The sequence below is a fragment of the Gouania willdenowi genome, chromosome 10 (assembly GCF_900634775.1).
Source record: "Gouania willdenowi chromosome 10, fGouWil2.1, whole genome shotgun sequence".
Classification (NCBI taxonomy): domain Eukaryota; kingdom Metazoa; phylum Chordata; class Actinopteri; order Blenniiformes; family Gobiesocidae; genus Gouania; species Gouania willdenowi.
The window spans coordinates 39,870,631-39,894,386 of record NC_041053.1 but is presented as its reverse complement, the minus strand read 5'-3'; the positions used below and the strand labels follow the sequence as shown (position 1 = coordinate 39,894,386).

General features: G+C 34.1%; 1 protein-coding gene across 2 annotated transcripts in view; it reads right to left on the bottom strand.

Moving 5' to 3' along the window:
• Window positions 1-23,756, bottom strand: part of pde6a (phosphodiesterase 6A, cGMP-specific, rod, alpha) — a 46,344-nt gene that overhangs the window by 21,504 nt on the left and 1,084 nt on the right. The window contains exons 2-7 of one of the 2 annotated variants that reach the window (XM_028459661.1): window positions 20,645-20,785; window positions 20,107-20,176; window positions 19,370-19,705; window positions 17,764-17,905; window positions 8,615-8,767; window positions 7,353-7,442 (exon numbers count right to left, since the gene is read on the bottom strand). In XM_028459661.1, coding sequence (XP_028315462.1) covers window positions 7,353-7,442; window positions 8,615-8,767; window positions 17,764-17,905; window positions 19,370-19,698 — 714 coding nt within the window. In that variant the 5' untranslated portion in view covers window positions 19,699-19,705; window positions 20,107-20,176; window positions 20,645-20,785. Of the gene's footprint in view, window positions 1-7,352; window positions 7,443-8,614; window positions 8,768-17,763; window positions 17,906-19,369; window positions 19,706-20,106; window positions 20,177-20,644; window positions 20,786-23,756 lie in introns of those variants that run through there. The other variant, XM_028459660.1, reaches the window with a different exon arrangement.

Here is a 23,756-nt window from a genome sequence, read left to right as displayed (position 1 = left end):
ACAGGACCATCATTAGACCCTAAAAACTACTGCAAATATAATGCACATACTTAAACAGGGCTAAATAAGCAGTAAGGCACAAAAAATGACAAAAAACAAAAATCACCCAAAATAAAAAGTAAGGCTATAGCAAGGCATTTTTTTCAAAAAAATTCCAAAAAAAAAAAATTGAGTTAGGACCATCATTAGACCCTAAAAACTACTGCAAACATAATGCACATACTTAAACAGGGCTAAATAAGCAGTAAGGCACAAAAAATGACAAAAAACAAAAATCACCCAAAATAAAAAGTAAGGCAAAAGCAAGGCATTTTTTCAAAAAAAATAAAATTGAGTTAGGACCATCATTAGACCCTAAAAACTACTGCAAACATAATGCACATACTTAAACAGGGCTAAGAAAGCAGTAAGGCACAAAAATTTACAAAAAAACAAAAATCACCCAAAATAAAAAGTAAGGCTATAGCAAGGCATTTTTTTCAAAATACTTCCAAAAAAAAAAAATTGAGGTAGGACCATCATTAGACCCTAAAAACTACTGCAAACATAATCCACATACTTAAAAGGGGCTAAAAAGGCTATAAGGCACAAAAATTTACAAAAAACAAAAATCACCCAAAATAAAAAGTAAGGCTATAGCATGGCATTTTTTTCAAAAAAATTCCAAAAAAAAAAAATTGAGTTAGGACCATCATTAGACCCTAAAAACTACTGCAAACATAATGCACATACTTAAAAGGGGCTAAAAAGGCTATAAGGCACAAAAATTTACAAAAAACAAAAATAACCCACAATAAAAAGTAAGGCTATAGCCTGGCATTTTTTTCGAAAAAATTCCAAAAAAAAAAAATTGAGTTAGGACCATCATTAGACCCTAAAAACTACTGCAAACATAATGCACATACTTAAACAGGGCTAAATAAGCAGTAAGGCACAAAAAATGACAAAAAACAAAAATCACCCAAAATAAAAAGTAAGGCTATAGCAAGACATTTTTTTCAAAAATTTCCAAAAAAAAAAAAATTGAGTTAGGACCATCATTAGACCCTAAAACCTACTGCAAACATAATGCACATACTTAAACAGGGCTAAATAAGCAGTAAGGCACAAAAAATGACAAAAAACAAAAATCACCCAAAATAAAAAGTAAGGCTATAGCCAGGCATTTTTTTCAAAAAAATTCCAAAAAAAAAAAATTGAGTTAGGACCATCATTAGACCCTAAAAAACTACTGCAAATATAATGCACATACTTAAACGGGGCTAAAAGAGCAGTAAGGCACAAAAAATGACAGAAAACAAAAATCACCCAAAATAAAACGTAAGCTATAGTCCAGAAAATGAAAGAACATTTTTGAAAAAATTAATTTTTTCAGGTAAGGCATAAAGGATAATCAGCTTCCCCAAAGAACGGTATAACCTGGGATTGAACACTCAACCTCTGGATCAACAGACAACCACTCTACCACCTGAGGCTATAGACTCGAGTCAGACAATTGCATCAAAACGGATGTAAGGCTATAGTAAGGCATCAAAAAACATTAAAAAAAAAATTTGAAAAAAATTTAAACGCTTTGAATTGGAGGTAAGGCTTTGAAAAATAGAAAAAATGTTTTGAAAAAAAGTGCATTAAAAAATGCAGTAAAGCACAAAAAATGGCAAAGTCAAAAAATAACCCAACTTCAGAGGTAAGACTATAGTAAGGCATCAAATGAAAAAAGAAATGAAAAAAAAAAAATTTAGTCAAGACCATTATTACATCCTAAAAACTACTGCAAATATAATGCACATACTTAAACAGGGCTAAGAAAGCAGTAAGGCACAAAAAATTACAAAAAACAAAAATCACCCAAAATAAAAAGTAAGGCTATAGCATGGCATTTTTTTTCAAAAATTTCCAAAAAAAAAAATTGAGTTAGGACCATCATTAGACCCTAAAAAGTACTGCAAACATAATGCACATACTTAAAAGGGGCTAAAAAGGCTATAAGGCACAAAAATTTACAAAAAACAAAAATCACCCAAAATAAAAAGTAAGGCTATAGCAAGGCATTTTTTTGAAAAAAAATTCCAAAAAAATAAAATTGAGTTAGGACCATCATTAGACCCTAAAAACTACTGCAAACATAATGCACATACTTAAACAGGGCTAAATAAACAGTAAGGCACAAAAAATGACAAAAAACAAAAATCACCCAAAATCACCAAAAATAAAATGCCTTGCTATAGCAAGGCATTTTTTTCAAAAAAAAAAAAAAAAAAAAATTGAGTCAAGACCATTATTACATCCTAAAAACTACTGCAAATAAAATGCACATACTGAAACAGGGCTAAGAAAGCAGTAAGGCACAAAAATTTACAAAAAAACAAAAATCACCCAAAATAAAAAGTAAGGCTATAGCAAGGCATTTTTTTCAAAAAAAAAAAAAAAAAAAAAAATTGAGTTAGGACATCATTAGACCCTAAAAACTACTGCAAATATGATGCACATACTTAAACAGTGCTAAAGAGCAGTAAGGCACAAAAATGATAGAAAACAAAAATCACCCAAAATAAAAGTAAGGCTATAGCAAGGCATTTTTTTCAAAAAAAAAAAAATTGAGTTAGGACCATCATTAGACCCTAAAAACTACTGCAAACATAATGCACATACTTAAACAGGGCTAAATAAGCAGTAAGGCACAAAAAATGACAAAAAACAAAAATCACCCAAAATAAAAAGTAAGGCTATAGCAAGACATTTTTTTCAAAAAAATTCCAAAAAAAAAAAATTGAGTTAGGACCATCATTAGACCCTAAAAACTACTGCAAACATAATGCACATACTTAAACAGGGCTAAATAAGCAGTAAGGCACAAAACATTGACAAAAACAAAACACTCACCCAAAATAAAAAGTAAGGCTATAGCATGGCATTTTTTTCAAAAAAAATTCCAAAAAAAAAAAATTGAGTTAGGACCATCATTAGACCCTAAAAACTACTGCAAATATAATGCACATACTTAAACGGGGCTAAAAGAGCAGTAAGGCACAAAAAATGACAGAAAACAAAAATCACCCAAAATAAAACGTAAGCTATAGTCCAGAAAATGAAAGAACATTTTTGAAAAAATTAATTTTTTCAGGTAAGGCATAAAGGATAATCAGCTCCCCCAAAGAACGGTATAACCTGGGATTGAACACTCAACCTCTGGATCAACAGACAACCACTCTACCACCTGAGGCTATAGACTCGAGTCAGACAATTGCATCAAAACGGATGTAAGGCTATAGTAAGGCATCAAAAAACATTAAAAAAAAAATTTGAAAAAAATTTAAACGCTTTGAATTGGAGGTAAGGCTTTGAAAAATAGAAAAAATGTTTTGAAAAAAGTGCATTAAAAAATGCAGTAAAGCACAAAAAATGGCAAAGTCAAAAAATAACCCAACTTCAGACGTAAGACTATAGTAAGGCATCAAATGAAAAAAGAACTGAAAAAAAAAAAATTGAGTCAAGACCATTATTACATCCTAAAAACTACTGCAAATATAATGCACATACTTAAACAGGGCTAAGAAAGCAGTAAGGCACAAAAAATTACAAAAAACAAAAATCACCCAAAATAAAAAAGTAGGCTATAGTCATGCATTGTTTTTCAAAAAATTCCAAAAAAAAAAAATTGAGTAGGGACAATCATTAGACCCTAAAAAGTACTGCACAACATAATGCCACATACTTAAAAGGGGCTAAAAAGGCTATAAGGCACAAAAAATTTACAAAAAAACAAAAATCACCCAAAAATAAAAAGTAAGGGGCTATAGCAAGGCATTTTTTTGAAAAAAAATTCCAAAAAAATAAAATTGAGTTAGGACCATCATTAGACCCTAAAAACTACTGCAAACATAATGCACATACTTAAACAGGGCTAAATAAACAGTAAGGCACAAAAAATGACAAAAAACAAAAATCACCCAAAATCACCAAAAATAAAATGCCTTGCTATAGCAAGGCATTTTTTTCAAAAAAAAAAAAAAAAAAAAAATTGAGTCAAGACCATTATTACATCCTAAAAACTACTGCAAATATAATGCACATACTTAAACAGGGCTAAGAAAGCAGTAAGGCACAAAAATTTACAAAAAACAAAAATCACCCAAAATAAAAAGTAAGGCTATGGCAAGGCATTTTTTTCAAAAAAAAAAAAAAAAAAAAAAAAATTGAGTTAGGACCATCATTAGACCCTAAAAACTACTGCAAATATAACGCACATACTTAAACAGTGCTAAAAGAGCAGTAAGGCACAAAAAATGATAGAAAACAAAAATCACCCAAAATAAAAAGTAAGGCTATAGCAAGGCATTTTTTTCAAAAAAAAAAAATTGAGTTAGGACCATCATTAGACCCTAAAAACTACTGCAAACATAATGCACATACTTAAAAGGGGCTAAAAAGGCTATAAGGCACAAAAATTTACAAAAAACAAAAATCACCCAAAATAAAAAGTAAGGCTATAGCATGGCATTTTTTTCAAAATACTTCCGAAAAAAAAAAATTGAGTTAGGACCATCATTAGACCCTAAAAAATACTGCAAATATAATGCACATACTTAAACGGGGCTAAAAGAGCAGTAAGGCACAAAAAATGACAGAAAACAAAAATCACCTGAAATCAAAAATAAGGCTATAGCATGGCATATTTTTTCTAAAATTTCAAAGAAAAAAAAAAATTGAGTTAGGACCATCATTTGACCCTAACAACTACTGCAAATATAATGCACATACTTAATCAGGGCTAAGAAAGCAGAAAGGCAGAAAAAAGGAACAAAAACCAAAATCACCCAAAATTAAAAGTAAGGCTATAGCATGGCGTATTTTTTAAAAAAAATATTAAAAAAAAAATTAAAAAGAAATTGAGTTAGGACCATTATTAAACCCTAAAAACTACTGCAAAAATGATGCACATACTTAAACAGGGCTAAGAAAACAGTAAGGCACAAAAAATGACAGAAATCAAAAATCACCCGAAATCAAAAATAAGGCTACAGCAAGGCATATTTTTTCAAAACATTTAAAAAAAAAAAATTGAGTTAGGACCATCATTAGACCCTAAAAACTATTGCAAATATAATGCACAAACTTAAACCGTGCTAAGAAACAGTAAGGCACAAAAAATGACAAAAAACCAAAATCACCCAAAATCAAAAATAAAGCTATAGCAAGGCATATTTCTTTCAAAAATTAAAAAAATAAAAATAAAAAATGAGTTAGGACCATCATTAGACCATAAAAACTACTGCAAATATAATGCACATATTTAAACGGGCTAAAAATGCAGTAAAGCACAAAAAAAATGGCAAAATTTTAAAAATAACCCAACTTCAGAGGTAAGACTATAGTCCAGAAAACAACAGAACATTTTTGAAAAAATTAATTTTTTCAGGTAAGGCATAAAGGATAATCAGCGCACCCAAAGGACCACCTGAGGCTATAGGCTCAGGTAAGTCATATGCATCAAAACGGAAGTAAGGCTATAGTAAGGCATAAAAAAATTTAATTTCTTTTTTTTTTTTTTTTAATTCAATCGCTTCAGAAAACAAGAGAAACATTTTGGAATAAAAATATTTTTTTCAGGTAAGGCATAAAGGATAAACCAGCCTTCAGTAACAACTTAGGGTTGAGTGTCTCCCCAAAGACAGGAATAAACTGGGATTGAACACTCAACCTCTGGATCAAAAGAGAACCGCTCTACCACCTGAGCAGAAGTCACACTGAAACGTAAAAAAAAATACTTCGAAGCTTTTGAATTTTTTTCCAAAACATTTTTTTTTATTTTTTATTTGCCTTACTATAGCCTTAACTCCATTCGAAGCATTTGAATTTTTTTCCAAATGTTTGAATTTTTTTAATGCCTTACTATAGCCTTACTTCCATCTTGAAGCATCTTAATTTTTCTAAAAAAAATTTTTTTAATATTTTTTATGCCTTACTAAAGCCTTACCTCCATTCAAAGCGTTTTATTTTTTTTCCAAAAAATGTTTTTTTTTTTTTTTAATGCCTTGCTTCCGTGTTGAAGCGTTTGAATTTTTATCAAAAACTTTTTTATTTATTTCTTTTTTATGCCTTACTATAGCTTTACTTCCATTTTGAAGCGTTTTAATTTCTTTCAAAAAAATTTTAAAATATTTTTTATGCCTTCTATAGCCTTACCTCTAATTTGATTTTTTTTTTTTTTTTAAAGCCTTATAGCTTTACCTCCATTTCGAAGCATTTGAATTTTTTCAAAACATTTTTTCTATTTTTTAAGGCCTTACCTTCATTTTGAAGTGTTTGAATTTTTTTTCCAAAAAAGGTTTTATTATTTTTTATGCCTTACTTCCATTTTGAAGCATTTGATTTTTTTCAAAAAAAAATGTTTTTATATTTTTTTTGTGTCTTATTTTAGCCTTACATTCGAAATGGAGGTAAGGCTTTAGTAAGGCATGAAAAAAATAGATTTTTTTTTTTTTTTAATTTAAACGCTTCAAAATAGAGGCTCGAGTAAGGCATAAAAAAAATAAATTTTTTTTTTTTCAAATTTTCAAACGCCTCAAAATGGGCGAAAAATTTTCAAATGCTTCAAAACGGAGGTAAGGCATAAAAATTGTGAAAAAATTTCAAAAGTAAGGCAAAAAATTTTGTGAAAAATTTTCAAAAGCATCACAACGATGGGAAGGTTATGATAAGGCATATCATTTTCTTTAAAAATTCAAAAGCCTTAAAATGGGCAAAAAAAAATTCAAACGCTTCAAAACGAAGGTCAGGCAAAAGTAAGGCATAAAAATGTCAAAGTAAGGCGGAAAATGTGAAAACATTTTAAATGCTTCAAAACGAAAGTAAGAATATAGTAAGGCATAAAACATTTTGAAAAGAAATTCAAACAACTCACAAAAAAAGAAATGTTTTCGAAGGTAAGGCTATTTATTATTTTAGGGAAGGCATAACGGCTAATCAACCATTGGTAACAACTTAGGGTTAAGTGACCCCCCAATGTTACAGTGGCAGATGCAAACTGGGATTGAACATTCAACCTGTAGGATCAGAAGACAACCCCTGTACCACCTGAGCCACAGTCATACTAAAAAGTTGAAGGTAAGGCTATAGTAAGGCATAGAAATGTCAAAACTATGACAAACACCATTAGAAAGAATGATATTTGACCCCAACCCTGGTTGGGACCCTCATTCATGGGTCACAGGGCGTGTTCCTTATTCAGATTGGAGAAAACAATGCTGTGCTTTTATTTTGAAGTCATTCAATCTCACCAGTGACAAATGCTGGGGATTATTTAGCGTTTTTTGGGGATGATTGCAAGATGTTCCTTGATGTGGCCTCACCTGTCCTCTCCTGGTCTCACAGTTGTGAAGGTAGCTCAGGTGGAACACTCTCAGCACCAGGTTGGCAAAGTTCAGGTATTTGTTGAGCGTCTGCACACAAACACAGATTGAGGATTGTAATAAAATTAATAATAATATAAAAATAATATCCTTTAATCCTTTGATCATTCTCTCCTCTGTGTTGCCAGATTCAGCTGATAAATCAAAGTACCCCTGACTGCAGTCTGCAGTTCTGGGCGGAGCTCAACGCTGCTCAACGTCGGTATGCCATTGGCTTTCAGTTCGTAGTTTTTTAGGGTCTAATGATGGTCCAAAATTGGAGCGCCGCCCTGAACTGCAGGCTGCAGTCAGGGGCTTCTCAATAAATCTACACAGAATTTGTCAGTAATACACCTGACTATGGAAGCAAGTACTACTAGTGAAGCTTTGAGTTTTTACTAGTAACATTTTTAGGTCTACTAGTAGTATAACTAAAACAAAATCATCAACTCGTAGACAATTTTGCATTACTAGTATAAGGTCTACTCATGCACTAGTACGCTAAAAACCTTTACAAGTAAAACTAAATGTATGTTTACAAGTACTACTAGTAAACTACTAGTACTACTAGTATTCAAACTATCTCATTAGTAGTACTAGTAGTACTAGTAGAACCTGATAGAGAAAACTGTTTGAGCATCAATATCAACCATATTTTAGCTCTACTAGTACTGAATTTAATTTACTAGTGCACGAGTAGACTTTACTAGTGACGCAAAAAGGGTCTTTTCTTCTTCTTCTTCTTCTTCTTCTTCTTCTTCTTCTTCTTCTTCTTCTTCTTATTCTTCTTTCTTCTCTTCTTCTTCTTCTTCTTCTTCTTCTTCTTCTTCTTCTTCTTCTTCTTCTTCTCTCTTCTTCTTCCTTCTTCTTCTTCTTCCTTTATTTTCTAGGTTATTGGCGTATTGAAACAAACTGGAATATGTGCATATTGCCACCTACTGTACATGTTTTATTTAATTTCGGACAACAAACCAGCAGAAATAGGCTGCGTCTGAATAGTCCCTCCTATCTCCTTTCCTATCCACTTTTCCTTAATCTTGTGGATGACGTCACGGGGTTAAGGAAAGGTGGCAATGAACATGAAGCAGGAGGAGTGAATGCCAAATCCTGCTCCCTGAATGGTTGTAATATTATGCTCAAACGACTCTCCAGGTCAGACTCAATCAAGCCAACCTGGCAACGCAGCTTGTGCAGCGGTTGCCTTGTCTCTAGTAGAGTTTCACCTCCTCGTCCTTGGCAGTGAAGCAGGGCTCGTCCTGTTTGTTCAGAGCCATCATCACAGCCACCATGTCTTTACCGTTCATCACGGGCACGGCCAGCACGCTCCTGGTGCTGTAGTCGGTCAGCTGGTCCACAAAGCTGCTGAAGTGAGGGCTCTGTGGACACACGAAGGCATGGTCCACGTCAATCATAAATCATTACCATGGAAATTCTATAAATATTGTCAATTATAATTTGATTAAATGCAAAACAGTTGTATGGCTTACACATATGTAGTTAATTAGAGACAGAATAGAGGACGTGACATCGTCTATCGATGGTTTGGAGTTTTCAGAGAGTGACTGAGTTCAGATTACTTGGTTTAGCATAGTTTAACATTGATTTTGTTACAAAAAGAGTTCTCAGAATTATTTACAAAGTTGGTTTCAGAGATCATACAAATTCTTTATTTATCAAATCAGGGTTATTAAGCGTTTACAGATATAACTGAACTGCAAATATTCATTTTTATGTTCAAAGCCAAAAGCAGAACACTGGTGTGTTCAAAGATTATTAGTGAGTGCGTCTGAGAATGATGATGGTCACAGGAGGAGGAAAACTCAACAAAATGATTTAAAGATTACCAGAAACTCACAAAACGCCAACAAAAACAGACAAAATAAAAGACAAATATACCGAATAATAAAAAAACAGACAAATCACACAAAATGACAACAAAGACACACTAAATGAGAGAAAAACACAAAAGTAAAGGAGAAACAACGAAACGACACCAAAAACACACACACTGATGGAGAATAATTTAAGTCATACCAACAACATTTGTACAAATATTTGGCAATTTAAGGGGCAAAAAAATTCTGCCAATCTGCTTTAGAAAGTCATTTTTAGGTTATTAGAGAATAATGAAAATTGTGTGGACTGACAGGGGAAGATTAGTGGGTAATTAATGATGTATTTATTAAGTTATGGGTCAGAAATATAAGAATTTTATTCTTCTTACTGCTCTTTTTCAATCATAAAAATGTTACATTTGGATTGTGATATTATTTGATGTAAATGGGGAATCTATGTTGGTTTGCTTTTTCATGAAAGGAACAAATAAATAAATAAATAAATCATTATTAAAATATGTGTCATATCATGTTTTCCCACTACCTGCTGATGAATATTCACACTCATACAGGAGTCACGGGTTATGAGGATATAATAGAATTTGTTTGTGAAATTGTATCGTCCAAATTCAAGAGTATCAATACTGTACATGTAACTGATGTTTTATATAAAGAGTTTATAGATATTACTAAATTCCAATTGTTATTCGTATTTGGACTTTTACCTAAAATATTATAATGAACGCACTAAAATATAATAGTAAAGATGCTAAAACATACATACAAAAGCACAAAATCATCAGAATGCTATAAATATAAAAGTTATTAGTGTATCACAATCAGACATTTAAAATTACAATACTTTTACAGTAATAATTATTATTATCTTCAGTAATAAACTGAATATATCACTAAGGTTTGTGTCCGGATTTCAAAGTAAAGGACGACTGGAGAGAAAAAAAAAGTTCCCATAAAGTAGTCCATGATTCATATACAAATTTAAGGATATTTCACCCAACTTTGACGTAAAATAAAAAGATTATTTTCATAATAGTCCATGTTTCATATTTCACTGAACTTAGTACTTCATATACAACTTGCATGCACAATATTGAGTATTTTTACTGTGTACTTTTTGAGTAATTCTCTGTCACAATCATGTACAGATCACAAATTTAAAAAATATTTTAACCAACTTTGATGTAAAATTAAAAAAATAAATAAATAAATCTTTTCCATAAGTAATCCATGATTCATATTAAGCTTAACTTAGTACTTCCTAGACCAGTGATTCTCAACTGGTGGGTCGGGGCCCAAAGGTGGGTCGTGGACCTGGACTGGGTGGGTCACAGACAGCTGATCAAAATCAAATGAATACTTAATGTTTATTGAGTTTGGCTTTTCTTTTATCTTGAAATAAACTTTTCTGTGCATGTTGCACAGGATAATATATAGATTTATATTTAAAAGATGATTATATACGTGTGTTTTCAACAGCCATTTTTGAAAAACTAACTTTGGTTGGTTGAATTCTGAAAAAAGTGGGTCGCGATTTAATGACCCTGGCAAAATATGGGTCCTGGGGTGAGACCAGTTGAGAACCCCTGTCCTAGACTACTTACATGTATAATATTAAGTATTTGTGTACTTTTTGAGAAATCTGGTGTCAAAATCATGCACAGATCACAAAATATAGGGTATTTCACTTAACTTTGTAATAAAATTATTATTTTTTTCCATATGCCACTTAATAATTTTATTATTATTATTATTATTATTATTATTATTATTATTATTATTATTATTATTATTATTATTTTTACTTTTTTTTAAATTAATATTCTTTTTCAAATGAACACCTCAAACACAGTGAATATAAACCATATTATCAAAAGTTTTCTATACAACAGGAAGAAATTATAATAATCAATGTAAAAGAAATAATTTCTTTAAAACGTTTTATGGACCTGAGAGTAAAAATATATATATATATATTTTTTTTTTATCATGATGTAGGAAGTTCCAGAGGATTCCACCTCCTATTTGATCCATAAATAATGACATTGCTTTGACCATCTTAGAGGAAGGAGGAGGATTGTACAATTAAGGACTGATGTCTGTCACTTATTGTTTGGATGTTGTCACTGCTTTGGATCATTAATATAATCTATATACGTGGAAGTGCAAACTCGTCACATGAATGTTAGTTTCACACCCCTGCGTTTTCACTAATCCTGTGAAAGTATTGGGTTTAATATCTATTGGGGTTTTGAGTTCTAAGAACAGAACTGTTGATTTTTATAGAGTGGTTGTACTTAGGTTGTAATAGAGTTATTAATGATACCATATCTTTCAAATACTGGACACATGGGTTTATTTATTTATTTATTTATTTTTTAACTTTGCAACATACAAGATAATGATGAAGACAGTGTAAGAAACAACATTTACAAATATTTACAAATCCTTCACTTTACAATAAAGTGTGTGAGGAAGACATAGTGAGAGAGATGAGGAAATAACTGGAAGGGGGAGGAGAAGAATAATTCATAATAATAAAAAACAGATAAAGATAAATACATGAACAGTGAAATGTTTACACACATAAATGTAATAAATGTAATAATATATATATCACTGGTGCTCAGAGAGACAGTATAATGTCCGTAACAGAGTTTTTTTTTCAATTTTTTAACTGGGACCAGATGCAGCTGAAGAGCCTCTTCTGCATCCACCTGATGGAGCGACGCATCCGACTCTTCTTCTTTTTAGGAGATTTATCGTCCATTACTGCTGACTCACCAAGAGAACCATGACCCTCCACATCACAGCTGACGTGGGCCTCTGGGTCTTCAGGGGGACACGTGGAATCTGGAACTGAGCTGATGGCTTGAGAATCAGGAACGGAATCAGACATGACTTCCTCAGGTCCCTCAGAATCAGCAACAGGAGCTCCATCAGAAGACATCACAGATGTAGGTGAAAGATGAAGAGGCTGGAACACCTGTTCAGTCATGGATCCATCTGATTCTTCCTGTGGGTGGAGCTCTGAGTGCTGGCTGATCGCAGGAGGATCTAAGAGTACTTTTGGGTTTTCCTCTGGTTCCACCTTTTCATCAGCAGTCATTGGAGGTGTGGGTGTGGTAGACTGGCTCACGTCTTCACTGGGCCCAGCATCGGTGTCACTCTCAACACTGACATTAGCATCTTGTTTATGCTGAAACAATGCAGTGATTTGTTTGGCTGCAACTTGAGTGATGTGGCGCAGCAACTGGGGTGGAAATGTGTCCCACATGTCCTGAAGGTAGACTTCATCAACTGTCTCAATGATGGAAGCGATCAGCTCGTCCCTGGCTGAGCGTGACATGGTGATTTCCTGTAGAGTGGAGCCAAGGGAAGCTAGAACACTCTCCTCTACTGCTTTGGTCACACCCACTGCCACCTTGTCCAGCTCCTGGGAGGGCATGGTGAGGACTTGCCTTTGCTTAGGCACCCACAAGACCTGCACAACTTTTGGAACAACTTCCAAAACCACATCCCGTGGCTGTTGGAGACGTTCAGTGGAGGAGGCTTGTTGATGTCTCTCAGTGAGCGTCTCCCAAATCACCTGTGCCTTTTTGGTAATCTTTGGAAACCTGTGAAATGGAATCATAAAGTTGGTTTCAAAACAGCAGAAAAGCAGCACAACCACAAGTCTTTAAACTTTAACTTTGTACTATGAAGCTGGATAAGTATATATCTCTCCGTTAGCAGCGTTCACCTAAGACAGGTGATTTGAGCCTGGCTATGTGTGCACTATCCACCAAGGGGTGGAGATTGCAGCATTAGACCAATATTAAAAAAAAATATGAAGAATTAAAATCATAATTCAGACCAAAAACAACACTGTTGCTGCAGTAAAAGCAGTAAAGGTATAAATGCAGGAATTAATGACTGTTAATGCTTAAATTAGTGAGATTATACAATATTCATGCTGATCAGTTTCACTTAGGCACAGACTCTGTCTGGAGGGAATCCAGCTTCATAGTACAGGCCCTAAATGTCTGTCAAATGTAACTCACCTAAATGAAGGAGGCAGGAGCTCTGGAGCGCTGAGTAGGCTTTGGGCATCTCTCTGAATGTCCCTCATCCTCAAACTGTGGTTCACAACCCTCGCCAAGCTTAGAAGCAGCTTAACCTCATGGTCGTCATCAAATTTTTCCAGCTGGAAGTCCAGGAGCTTCACGCTCGGGGTGTTTTTGCTCTTTTCATGGAGGTGTTGAGCCATGAGTTCTGGAGTAATGTCACACATCACTTGGTTCTGGTTTTGCAACCTCATGAGTTCAACCATAATTGCCACTTCATCTTTGTAAGTCAAAAGATTCCATATGTTCTTGAAAATCATCTCATAAACTGGAGTGTTGAACAACACTGAGATGGGACCATGGGTGCCTTCCAAAAAATGCTCCATTGAAACAAACTAAATACACAGACCAATTGTCAGTCAAATAATAAGTGATAATAAAGTAACACAAGTAAAGTAAAAGGCTGATAAGCTGCTGATCTGATAACACCAGTGGACACTGTGAACTATGAGAAGCTGAAAGATGAAAGCAAATGATGAAAGCAACCTTTGAAACTTCTGAGTGCAGGAGAGAACGCTTTCCTATTGGCTGCTACATCGTCATAACAACGCGTTTTGGCCAATAACTCCCACACCATTTGTTGCAAATTTAAAACCTTCATATCCACAGATTCCTTGAATAGCACTGAATCACCTGGGCTAGGCCACGCCCATTTCCGCCTAAACTTTTCTCGGAGAAAAAGTGCAAAAAGTGAAAAACCTACTTTTTTGAACCTCCTTGGGGGTTTTGTCCAATCAGCCTGAAACTTGGCACGTAGAGTCTTCAGTTGAGCGTGATATACAGTTAACGAAATGAGTTTGTTCGGGTGAATTATGCGCAAATTATTAACGAGTAAAGTTTTCTAGCTAGCAATAAATATGAGAACTGGCGCATATCTTGGTCAAAATAAATGCTAACAACACCAAATCTGAGATCCTTAGTTGCCATGTGACTGTGAGGGTATGCGCCAAATTTGAATAATATAGGCCACTAGGGGGCGCTACAAATAACGAATATTTATGTCTCTTAAATGGCAAGACTAATTTTTAACAAATTTGGTGGGAATGATCTTGGGTCCCTCCTGAGGCAATATCTCAAATCTAATCGCGATTGGTGAAAGTGGGCGTGGCTTATTACATCAAAACATATAAATAAACATTTATTTCAGCTGAATTATTATGTTGAGGGCTGTAAAATTTACAGGGTAGATATAGAAGACCACACAAACCACCCATACCAAAAATTGCCCCACTAGGTGGCGTTATAATTGCAAAAACAATTTGGCCTTTAACTTTCACAATTTTATTCACATCTTCATAAAATTCATATCCACATGTTTCCTACATAGATTTGCATCTTCTGACATAGGCCACGCCCACTCCCACAGCTCTTTGTAAGTCACTACATATCAAAAACATATTTTTCAAATTACTCTTTGGGGTTTTGTTTAATCGGCATGAAACTTGGCACGTAGAGTCTTCAGTTGGACCTGATCTAAAGCTGATAAAATAATTTTGTTGGCTCAAAATATGTGCGAATAATTACTGAGTAAATTTTTCTAGCTTGCTATAAAAATGCATAACTGTTGGATATCTCGGTCAAAATAAATGCTAACAACACCAAATCTGAGATCCTTGGTTGGCATGTGACTGTAAGGTTATAAGCAAAATTTGAATAAATTAGGCCTCTAGGGGGCGCTACAATTATGAGAAAGTTATATCTCCTAAATGGCACAACTGATTTTTACCAAATTTGGTGGGTATGACCTTGGGTCGCTCCTGGGACCGTATCTCGAAGTTAATCGCAATTGGTCAAAGTGGGCGTGGCTTATTACTACACAACATATAAATAAACAAACATTTATTTCAGCATAAATAATATGTTGAGGGCTGTGAAATTTACAGGGCAACTATAGAAGAGCACACAGATCACCCATAGCAAAAAGTGCTCCACTAGGTGGCGCTATAATGGGTGCAAACGCATTTTGGCCTGTAACTTTCACACTTTAAATCTCATCTTCCAAAACTTCATATCCACCTGTTCACAGCAAATGGCACGTTGGCCTGTGTCCTGACGCCCGCCACGAGCCCGTCATCCTTCGTGACGTACTTCCACGGGCTCCTCGAAACCTGGGGGCCGAGTCGCGCGGGAAGGCTTGGCCCCCTTTCATAACTGCTTGCAGATCTAGTTAAAATTGTAATTGAACTTTAGGAATTGAGAACGCAATGGTAATTGATTTTCGGGGGGAAAAAAAATAATTGTAATTTATTTGTAATTGGAAAAAATTCTGGTTACCGTAATCATAATTTAAGCATTTAATTGTAATTGAAAAATGTAATTGACCCCAAACTTGCAGGAAGGCCTCAGGCAGTGATTGGCTGGAGTTTGTTACAGTGCACGTGATGAGGAATGGGAATAAAAAGGTGTGTGTGTGTGTGTGTGTGTGTGTGTGTGTGTGTGTGTGTGTGTGTGTGTGTGTGTGTGCAATGCATGGCAGTGCTGAGTGTGTGGAAAGAGCTGCAGCCCGTGTGACCTCTGGGAATAATCTGGGATCGCTCTAATTCAGGGCGGATTATCCCATCGTTCCATGCACAGCCTCAACCTCACTCCCTCACACACTCACTGTTGTCTGTTAATGAACAGGAAAAAAAACGCTTTTTAAACGAGCAAAATGCTACGAAATTATACATGTTTTTTCTAAATAATGCAAAAAGATTTGTGTTAACTAAAAAGAATGACATATATAGTATCCCAAAACAATTATATTTATTGTTAGATGTGTAAATTGGTGGCTTTCATGAAATTTTATTCAATATTAAATATAAATTATGACAATATTTACATGGACAAATGCTCTCTAAATGCATCAAAAACGTTTCTGTCACTGAACATCGAGACACAAAAATGACTGCAAAAAACAAAATCACACAACAAAAATATACAAAATCACACAAAATGACAACAGAAACACACAACATAAAAGAAAAATACACAAAGTGACAACGACAATACACGAAATGACAACAAAAACACACAAAATGATAACGGAATTACACAAAATATCAGAAAAACGACAGCAGAATACACAAAAATTACTGCAAAAAAATCCCACAACAACATAAATATACAGAATTACTAAAAATCACACAAAATTACAACAGAATCACACAAAATCACAACGACAATACACAAAATAAAAGCAAAACACACACAAAAATGAGTGCAAAAACATCCCACAACTACAAAAAATATTCAAAATGACAGAAAATGGCAACAGAATTACACAAAATGACAGAAAAACACACAAAACAACAACAGAATACAGAAAATTTACTCCAAAAATGCATAAAACAAGAACAAGGATACACAGACGTTCTCCAAAAACACACTACTATATGTATACACAAAAATAACATAAAAACACACAAATGACAACAATAAAACTACATAATATAATACTTTTTAGGAAGTTAAATAAAAAACCATCCGTCTTCTATTTATATTATATAAATTATATAAACCATTTCAAATCAGCTCAGAAATGTTTTATAATGTAAAGAAATAACAGATAACAGAGCAGTTTGTGCTGTGCTGCTTTGCAGATTTAGATTATTTTCTTATAATACAGTATATAATCTAATTTATAACAATGAACATGATTTAAAAATAATAATAAAAACAACAATATAATCTAATGTTAGCTGCAATGACAGGACTCTTTGCTTAGCATTTGATTGGCCAAAAATATTCACTTGTGTATAAAAGTTTTATTTTTTAAATTGATTTATTAGAAAATATTCAAAAAATTTTTTTTTTACAGACGTACTGAACAAATGAACTCTGATTAGTTACTTTAAAGTGTAACTAAAGCATAACTAAGTGTCATCGGCGTTACTGGCAAGTGCATTGTGTCCTAAGAGCCACTAGGGGGCGTCACAGTCACTTTGTTCGTTTTCTACTGTAGTTATGTGTATTTTTCTTTATATTTGTGTTGTCGTCTTGTGTGTTTTGGGAGTCATCTTGTTGTTTTTCTGTTTTTAATTTTGTGTATGTTTGCAGATGTTTTGTGGATTTTTGTTCTTCTTCTTTTTCTTCTTCTGTCATTTTGTGTCATTCTGTTATCTTTTTGTGTGTTTTTGGATTCATTTAGTAAATTTTGTTGTCATTTTGTACTGTGTGTTTTGAAGTCCTTGTGTGTATTTCTGCTGTTGTATGTGTATTTTTCTTTATATTTGTGTATAGTTTTAGTCATTTTTTGTGTTTCTGGAGCTCAGTTGTGTATTTGGTTCTTCTTCTTCTGTGTGTTTGTGTGTTTTTTGGAGTCATTTTGTTTGTTTACTTTGGGGGGCCCCCACACAATTAGACCAAGGGCTGCATGTGGCCCCCAGGTTGCCAGTTGTCCACGTCTGGGACATTCACACTAATGAAACTAACCTGCATCACATCAGGAACGTTGACCATCTTCTTGCTTGTGGCAACGTGACCAACGATTCCCAAATCCAACGGATAAACGATTTCACTGTCGGGCTGAACCAAGCAGTCATCAAACGAAGCATCTTTATGGACGTTAAATAACCTGAAAAATAAATAATATATACAGTTCATAAATAAATAAAGAACAGTTCATATTTACGTATAGACTCCTGATTATGGTAAAGTTGTGCATACTTAAATAAACAGCAACTATTTGCAACATTTAGTGAAAAACCTTTGTGAATTTTTTTTTTTATTATTATTTGTTTCTTTTGACCAAATTTACAGCAATACAGCAATTTACTTTTCTCATCCAAATTTAACATCAATGTTAAATCTAAATATTAAATGTTAAATCTAAATCTTAAATGTGAATCTCAAATTAAAATCCAAATCTAAATGTTAAATATTAAATAAGGATCTAAATGTAAAATCAAAAATATTAAATGTTAAATCTAGATGTTGGAAAATCTAAATCTAAATGTTAAATCTAGATGGTAAATGTTAAATGCTAATGTAAAATCTAAATCTAAATGTTAAATTTAGATGGTAAATGCTAAATGTAAATGTATAATCTAAATCTAAATGTTAAATCTAAATATTAAATGTTAAATCTAAATGTTAAATGTAAATCTAAATATTGAATTTAAATGTTAAATGTAAATCTAAATATTAAATCTAAATGTTAAATCTAAATCTAAATATTCAATCTAAATGTTAAATGTAAATCTTGAATGTTAAATCTTAATCTAAATGTTAAATCTCAATCTAAATCTTTAATCTTAAAAGTAAAATTGAAATTGAAATGTTAAATCTAGATGTTGCAAAATCTAAATCTAAATGTTAAATCTCAATGATAAATGTTAAATGTTAATGTAAAATCTAAATCTAAATGTTAAATTTAGATGGTAAATGCTAAATGTAAATGTACAATCTAAATCTAAATATAAAATATTAAATCTAAATGTTGAATGTAAATCTAAATATGAAATCTAAATGTTGAATGTAAATATAAATATGAAATCTAAATGTTGAATGTATATTTAAATATTAAATCTAAATCTAAATCTAAATGTTAAATCTAGATGTTAAATCTAAATGTTAAATCTAAATGTTAAATCTAAATGTTAAATCCAAATGTTTAATGTTAAATTAAAATGTCACGGATTAAATTAAATATTTAACAAATATGCAAATTAATTAATTCAAAGTCCAAAAATAAATTATCATTCTCATTTAACATTTAGCTGTAACATTTAGATTTGGATTTCATATTTATCATTTAGATTTAGATTTAATATTTAACATTTAGATTTAATATTTAACATTTAGATGTAGATTTAACATTGACGATATATTTTCACAAGAAAAGCAAATATCACAAATTTCATAAATATTTCTGTAAATCTGATCAAAAGGAATGTAAAAAAATAAATTAAAAAATGAACCTCCTCCTGGACATTCCCAGCACAACTCCCACAGGAAGGCATCCAGGGCCGGAGGAGAAACAGCTCTACTCTGATCTCCTCATGAGCCCTGCAGAGAACACTGAGAGTGCGTTGTGTACCTGGTGGCGAGCTCAGCCACTCCGTTCCTCTGGCGGTACATGAAGAGGCTCATCCTGTCGGCCCTCATCATGAAGCTCAGGTGTCTCATCACGTTGAAGACGGACTTCTCCATCTGGAGGTTGTCCTGGATGTCTCTCACCAGGTCAAACAGGATCTCACTCTCGTCCACCGTGCTCAGCTCGTGGAACGTTCTGGTGTCCAACGTCGTCTTACGGCTGTTGTCCAGCAGGTCAGAGACGACCTTAGGTCTGAACGTAGAGTCGTAGTAACGCTTAGCAAACTGAGGGTTAGCATCCAGGAACTGCTCTGCTGCTGCTGCGTCCACCATGATGATTCTGAAACACCACAGAAGAAGAATCAAAACTACAGATACATTAGTAAATAATTCATTCTTCTTCTTGCTCTTCCTCTTTTTTTTAAAAGTACACTTACATCATGTATTGTGGCTATTACTTGATATGCATGCTGTTAATCTTCACCTTTGACCCTGCCTAGCCAGCACCGCTACATGCTAAGCTAACACAGTGACTGGAATGCAAAGTTTCCTCTTCAAAGGTATCTTAAAAATTACAATTCAAGGCCTAAAATATTAGTTTTTGTAAGATCCTGCATTTTCTCACAAAAAATCGCATTAACAATGAAGCAGTTTTTGCACAAAATTGACTTGTGAGGCAAAGCCTGGCCTTTAATCTACAAAGATGACAATGAACAAAGGACAGTTAGAAATCACTTCTACCTGGTTTGGTGTTTGCGTCGTCTCCAGTGAAATCTGTAATCCTTCTGTCCTTCTCACTCTCTGCAGACGTCTGAGAGGAGAAACGGGATTATACTGGAGGGCTGGATTTAAAAGTGTGAACATAAGCCTGCATCCAATTACAACTCTGGGATTATGATATCATCCAAAGTTTAATGATGCTGAGGGACTGAAGTATAGACAGTTGAGACCAAAATGAATAGCCCTAAAATTATTGTTGTTGATGTTTGCAGCAATGATCAAATTTGATACAAGTAAACATTCACAAGTGATATTTAGTAGCTTTTGCTACATTTTCGATCATAAATTACAATTTTTTGCTTGCTTTATATCAAATATAGAGAAAAATGGGGTGGACAAATATATTAGCCCTCTTTTGAATTCTGGCTTTCAAAACACACAAATCACAAAACACAAGTCAATTGGCTTTCTAACAACACCTGAACATTCCGTCATCATAAAAGGATTCCAAGGAACAGGGCACTTGAACACTTTATTGAGAGGAACTACTTTTACTCACCATGTTAAGGACAAAGAAAATCAGTCTTGAATTCAGAAAGAAGATGGTGGAGGCTCATGACGAAGGGGAAGGCTATACTGCCATTTCCAAATGTTTCAGTGTCTAGAGCTGCTGTACGTTGCATCATTGCCAAGTACAATTCTGTAAGAAACAAACCACAACGTGGTCATAAGTGCAAGAATTCCCGGAAATCTGTTAAGATGATTGTTGGTGCCCTGGCCTCTTCTGGAGTTGATGTTTCAAGGTATGGAGGCTCTGCATCATGGTGGGCTTCACGGCCATTGTCCCAGGAGAACCCCATCACTCAAAGAGTGGCACATGAAAGCCAGATTAACATTGCTTATGTTTGCCGAAGAAAGCGAAAGGCCTTCAACCCGAGGAACACAGTTCCAACAGTTAAACATGGTGGTGGGAGCATCATGCTGTGGGGCTGTTTTATTCAGGTTGATGAAATCATGAAAAAAGAAAACTCTGTTGAAATGTCTCGGGATAATACGCAGAAATCTGCTTATAGTCTTGCCTTAGGTTCTTCCAACAAGACAATGACCCAAAGCACACATCAAAAGGATCCTAAAACAAGGTCCTAGCGTGGCCCACACACAGTCCACACCTCAGTCCTATTGAGCATTTGGTGGATGCTCAAAGTGAATACCCATGCTCAGAAACCACGTAATTTGGACCAGCTGGAACAATTTGCAATGGATCCCTCGGGAGACCTGTGTCAACCTAGAAAAGAACTATTTGAAAAGGTTGTTGTCAGTTGCAGCTCAGAAAATGTACACTATTGACTATTAACGCCAGGGGGCTAATCATTTTGCATGTCTCATTTTCACCCTTATTTGTTTTCAACTCATTGTATCAATAAAATATGGGCTAGTAATTTTGGTACTTTATTCTTGTCTGTCATTTTAAATTAGGTGAATGTTGTCGAGTCACTGACTTTCCTCTCTGGGATAAATAAAGCTTGTTTAATCAAACTCTCTCGTTTTTTAGTGTTTTGGATCAAGGGTGAATTTGGTTGACTGTGTGTGTGTTTGCTTGTGTGTGCGTGTGTGTGTGTGTGTGTGTGTGTGTGTGTGTGTGTGTGTGTGTGTGTGTGTGTGTGTGTGTGTGTGTGTGTGTGTGTGTGTGCGTGCGTGCGTGCGTGCGTGCGTGCGTGCGTGCGTGCGTGCGTGTGTGTGTGTGTGTGTGTGTTTGTTTCAGTGTCTTCTCTCCATGTCATTTGTGGTGTTCACACAAAGAGAACAGTGTGATGTTCTGTGACCCGTCGTAAAGAACTTTGTGTTCCAACAAAGGTTGGTATCAAAGTGTCATAAAAATGACATTTTATTGAAGAAGTCCAATATAAATGATCACCACTATAACTACACAGAAACACTGCAAGGTTGTCAGTTTATAATGTTTGTACCAAAAAAAAACTGTGCATGTGTTTGTTAAAGTCGTGTAAAGACCTGCAAACACTCGTCCGGTTGTGCAGGATACACAAAGCCTGGTGTAAACACAGACTTTTGTTAGGAGAGGAAAGGAAAACACCCTGAAGGAAAGCCCCTGCACACAAGACCGGTCATCATAAATCTCAAGACTAGGGCACATGGGCCAAATCAGGCCCTTTGGAGTATCCATGTTGGCCCGAGGGAGAAAGTTAAAAAAAAAACAGAGAAAGCAGGAATCCATGTGTTGTAGATATCTCAGTCCATCCAAATACACAAAACAATGAAAGTCCACAATATTTTCAGAGACTTGCATTGCATAACCCCCCATGTCTATATCGCACTACTGCAGTCACCTTTAATCGTAGATCAGGGGTGTCAAACTCATTTTTACTCAGGGGCCAAACACACGACAGTTTGAGCTCAAGTGAGCCACAGATTTTTTAGAAATAAAGTGCAATTTTAACATTAATTAGATTTCACTTCCACGTAGAACTGTATATACAGTTTGTACGGCGCCAACAATACCCAAGCAATAAGTGACGGATATCAGTCTCTGCAAGATCAACACTTGAAAAATCCTTCATTTTGTGACCAATTGTTTTGTAATTTAGAAGAGTTTTGTGGAAAAATGCTTGGAATTCAGAAAAAATTAAAATTATTTCCTCAATTTGCAAAAAAATAAGACTGCAGTCATGTGATATAGGCACAAACGCCCCTGGAAATACTGTAATAAAGATAGCTACATCTTAAATATTTGGTCATTTATGCAATGATTGACATTGTCATTTTTTTATTGTTGGCCGAATTGGATGATCTAAAGGGCCAGATTTGGCCCCCGGGCCTTGTGTTTGACATATGTGCCTTAGTGTAGGGGTGTCAAACTCATTTTAGTTCAGGGGCCAATACGGACCAGTTAAGTGGGCCACAGATTATAGGTGCAAAAACAACATTAATGTGTCCTAGTTTGCACTTCCACGTATAAATTATATATACATGACAAAGTATATGACAAGTACTGTATATCAGTCCCTACAGGATCTCCACTTAAATTTTTGTGGAATAGTTTGAGGAAAATTTGCCATATTTTGGAAGAATTGAGAATTCTTTCAACAATTTGAGATCAAAAATGTGATTTAGGAACTGGAAAACTGAGCTCTGCAAATATTGTGGATTTTAATAGATTTTTTTTGTATTTATAGGGGCTGAGATATCTACAACAGATTTAGTTGATAATTTACAAAATGTTTCATGTTTTTTATATAATTTTTACTTTCTCGAGCAGGATGAATTTAATGCTTGAAAGGGCTGAATTTGGCCCCCGGGCCTTGAGTTTGACACGTAGGTCGTAGATTGTCAAAAGAACTTCCAATTTTTCCAGAATCCTGCCATTTCTCTGAAATAATCCTTAAAATTATTATTGCTTAGATAATTACATAATTCATATATCATTTATACATGAAAACTAGGGCACAATAATGTTGAAATTGCTTGTTTTCACGCACAAAATCTGCTGCTTTTTTTTTTTATTTCAAACTGATCCGTGTTTATTTAAGACAGAAACTCATGTAGAACGTGTTTCATGATATTTAATTTAATCTAGTGTTGTGACTTCTTATCACAGTGAAAACTATGGATTTGTTTTCACATACTGTTTAATCATTTACAATATGAAGTAATAA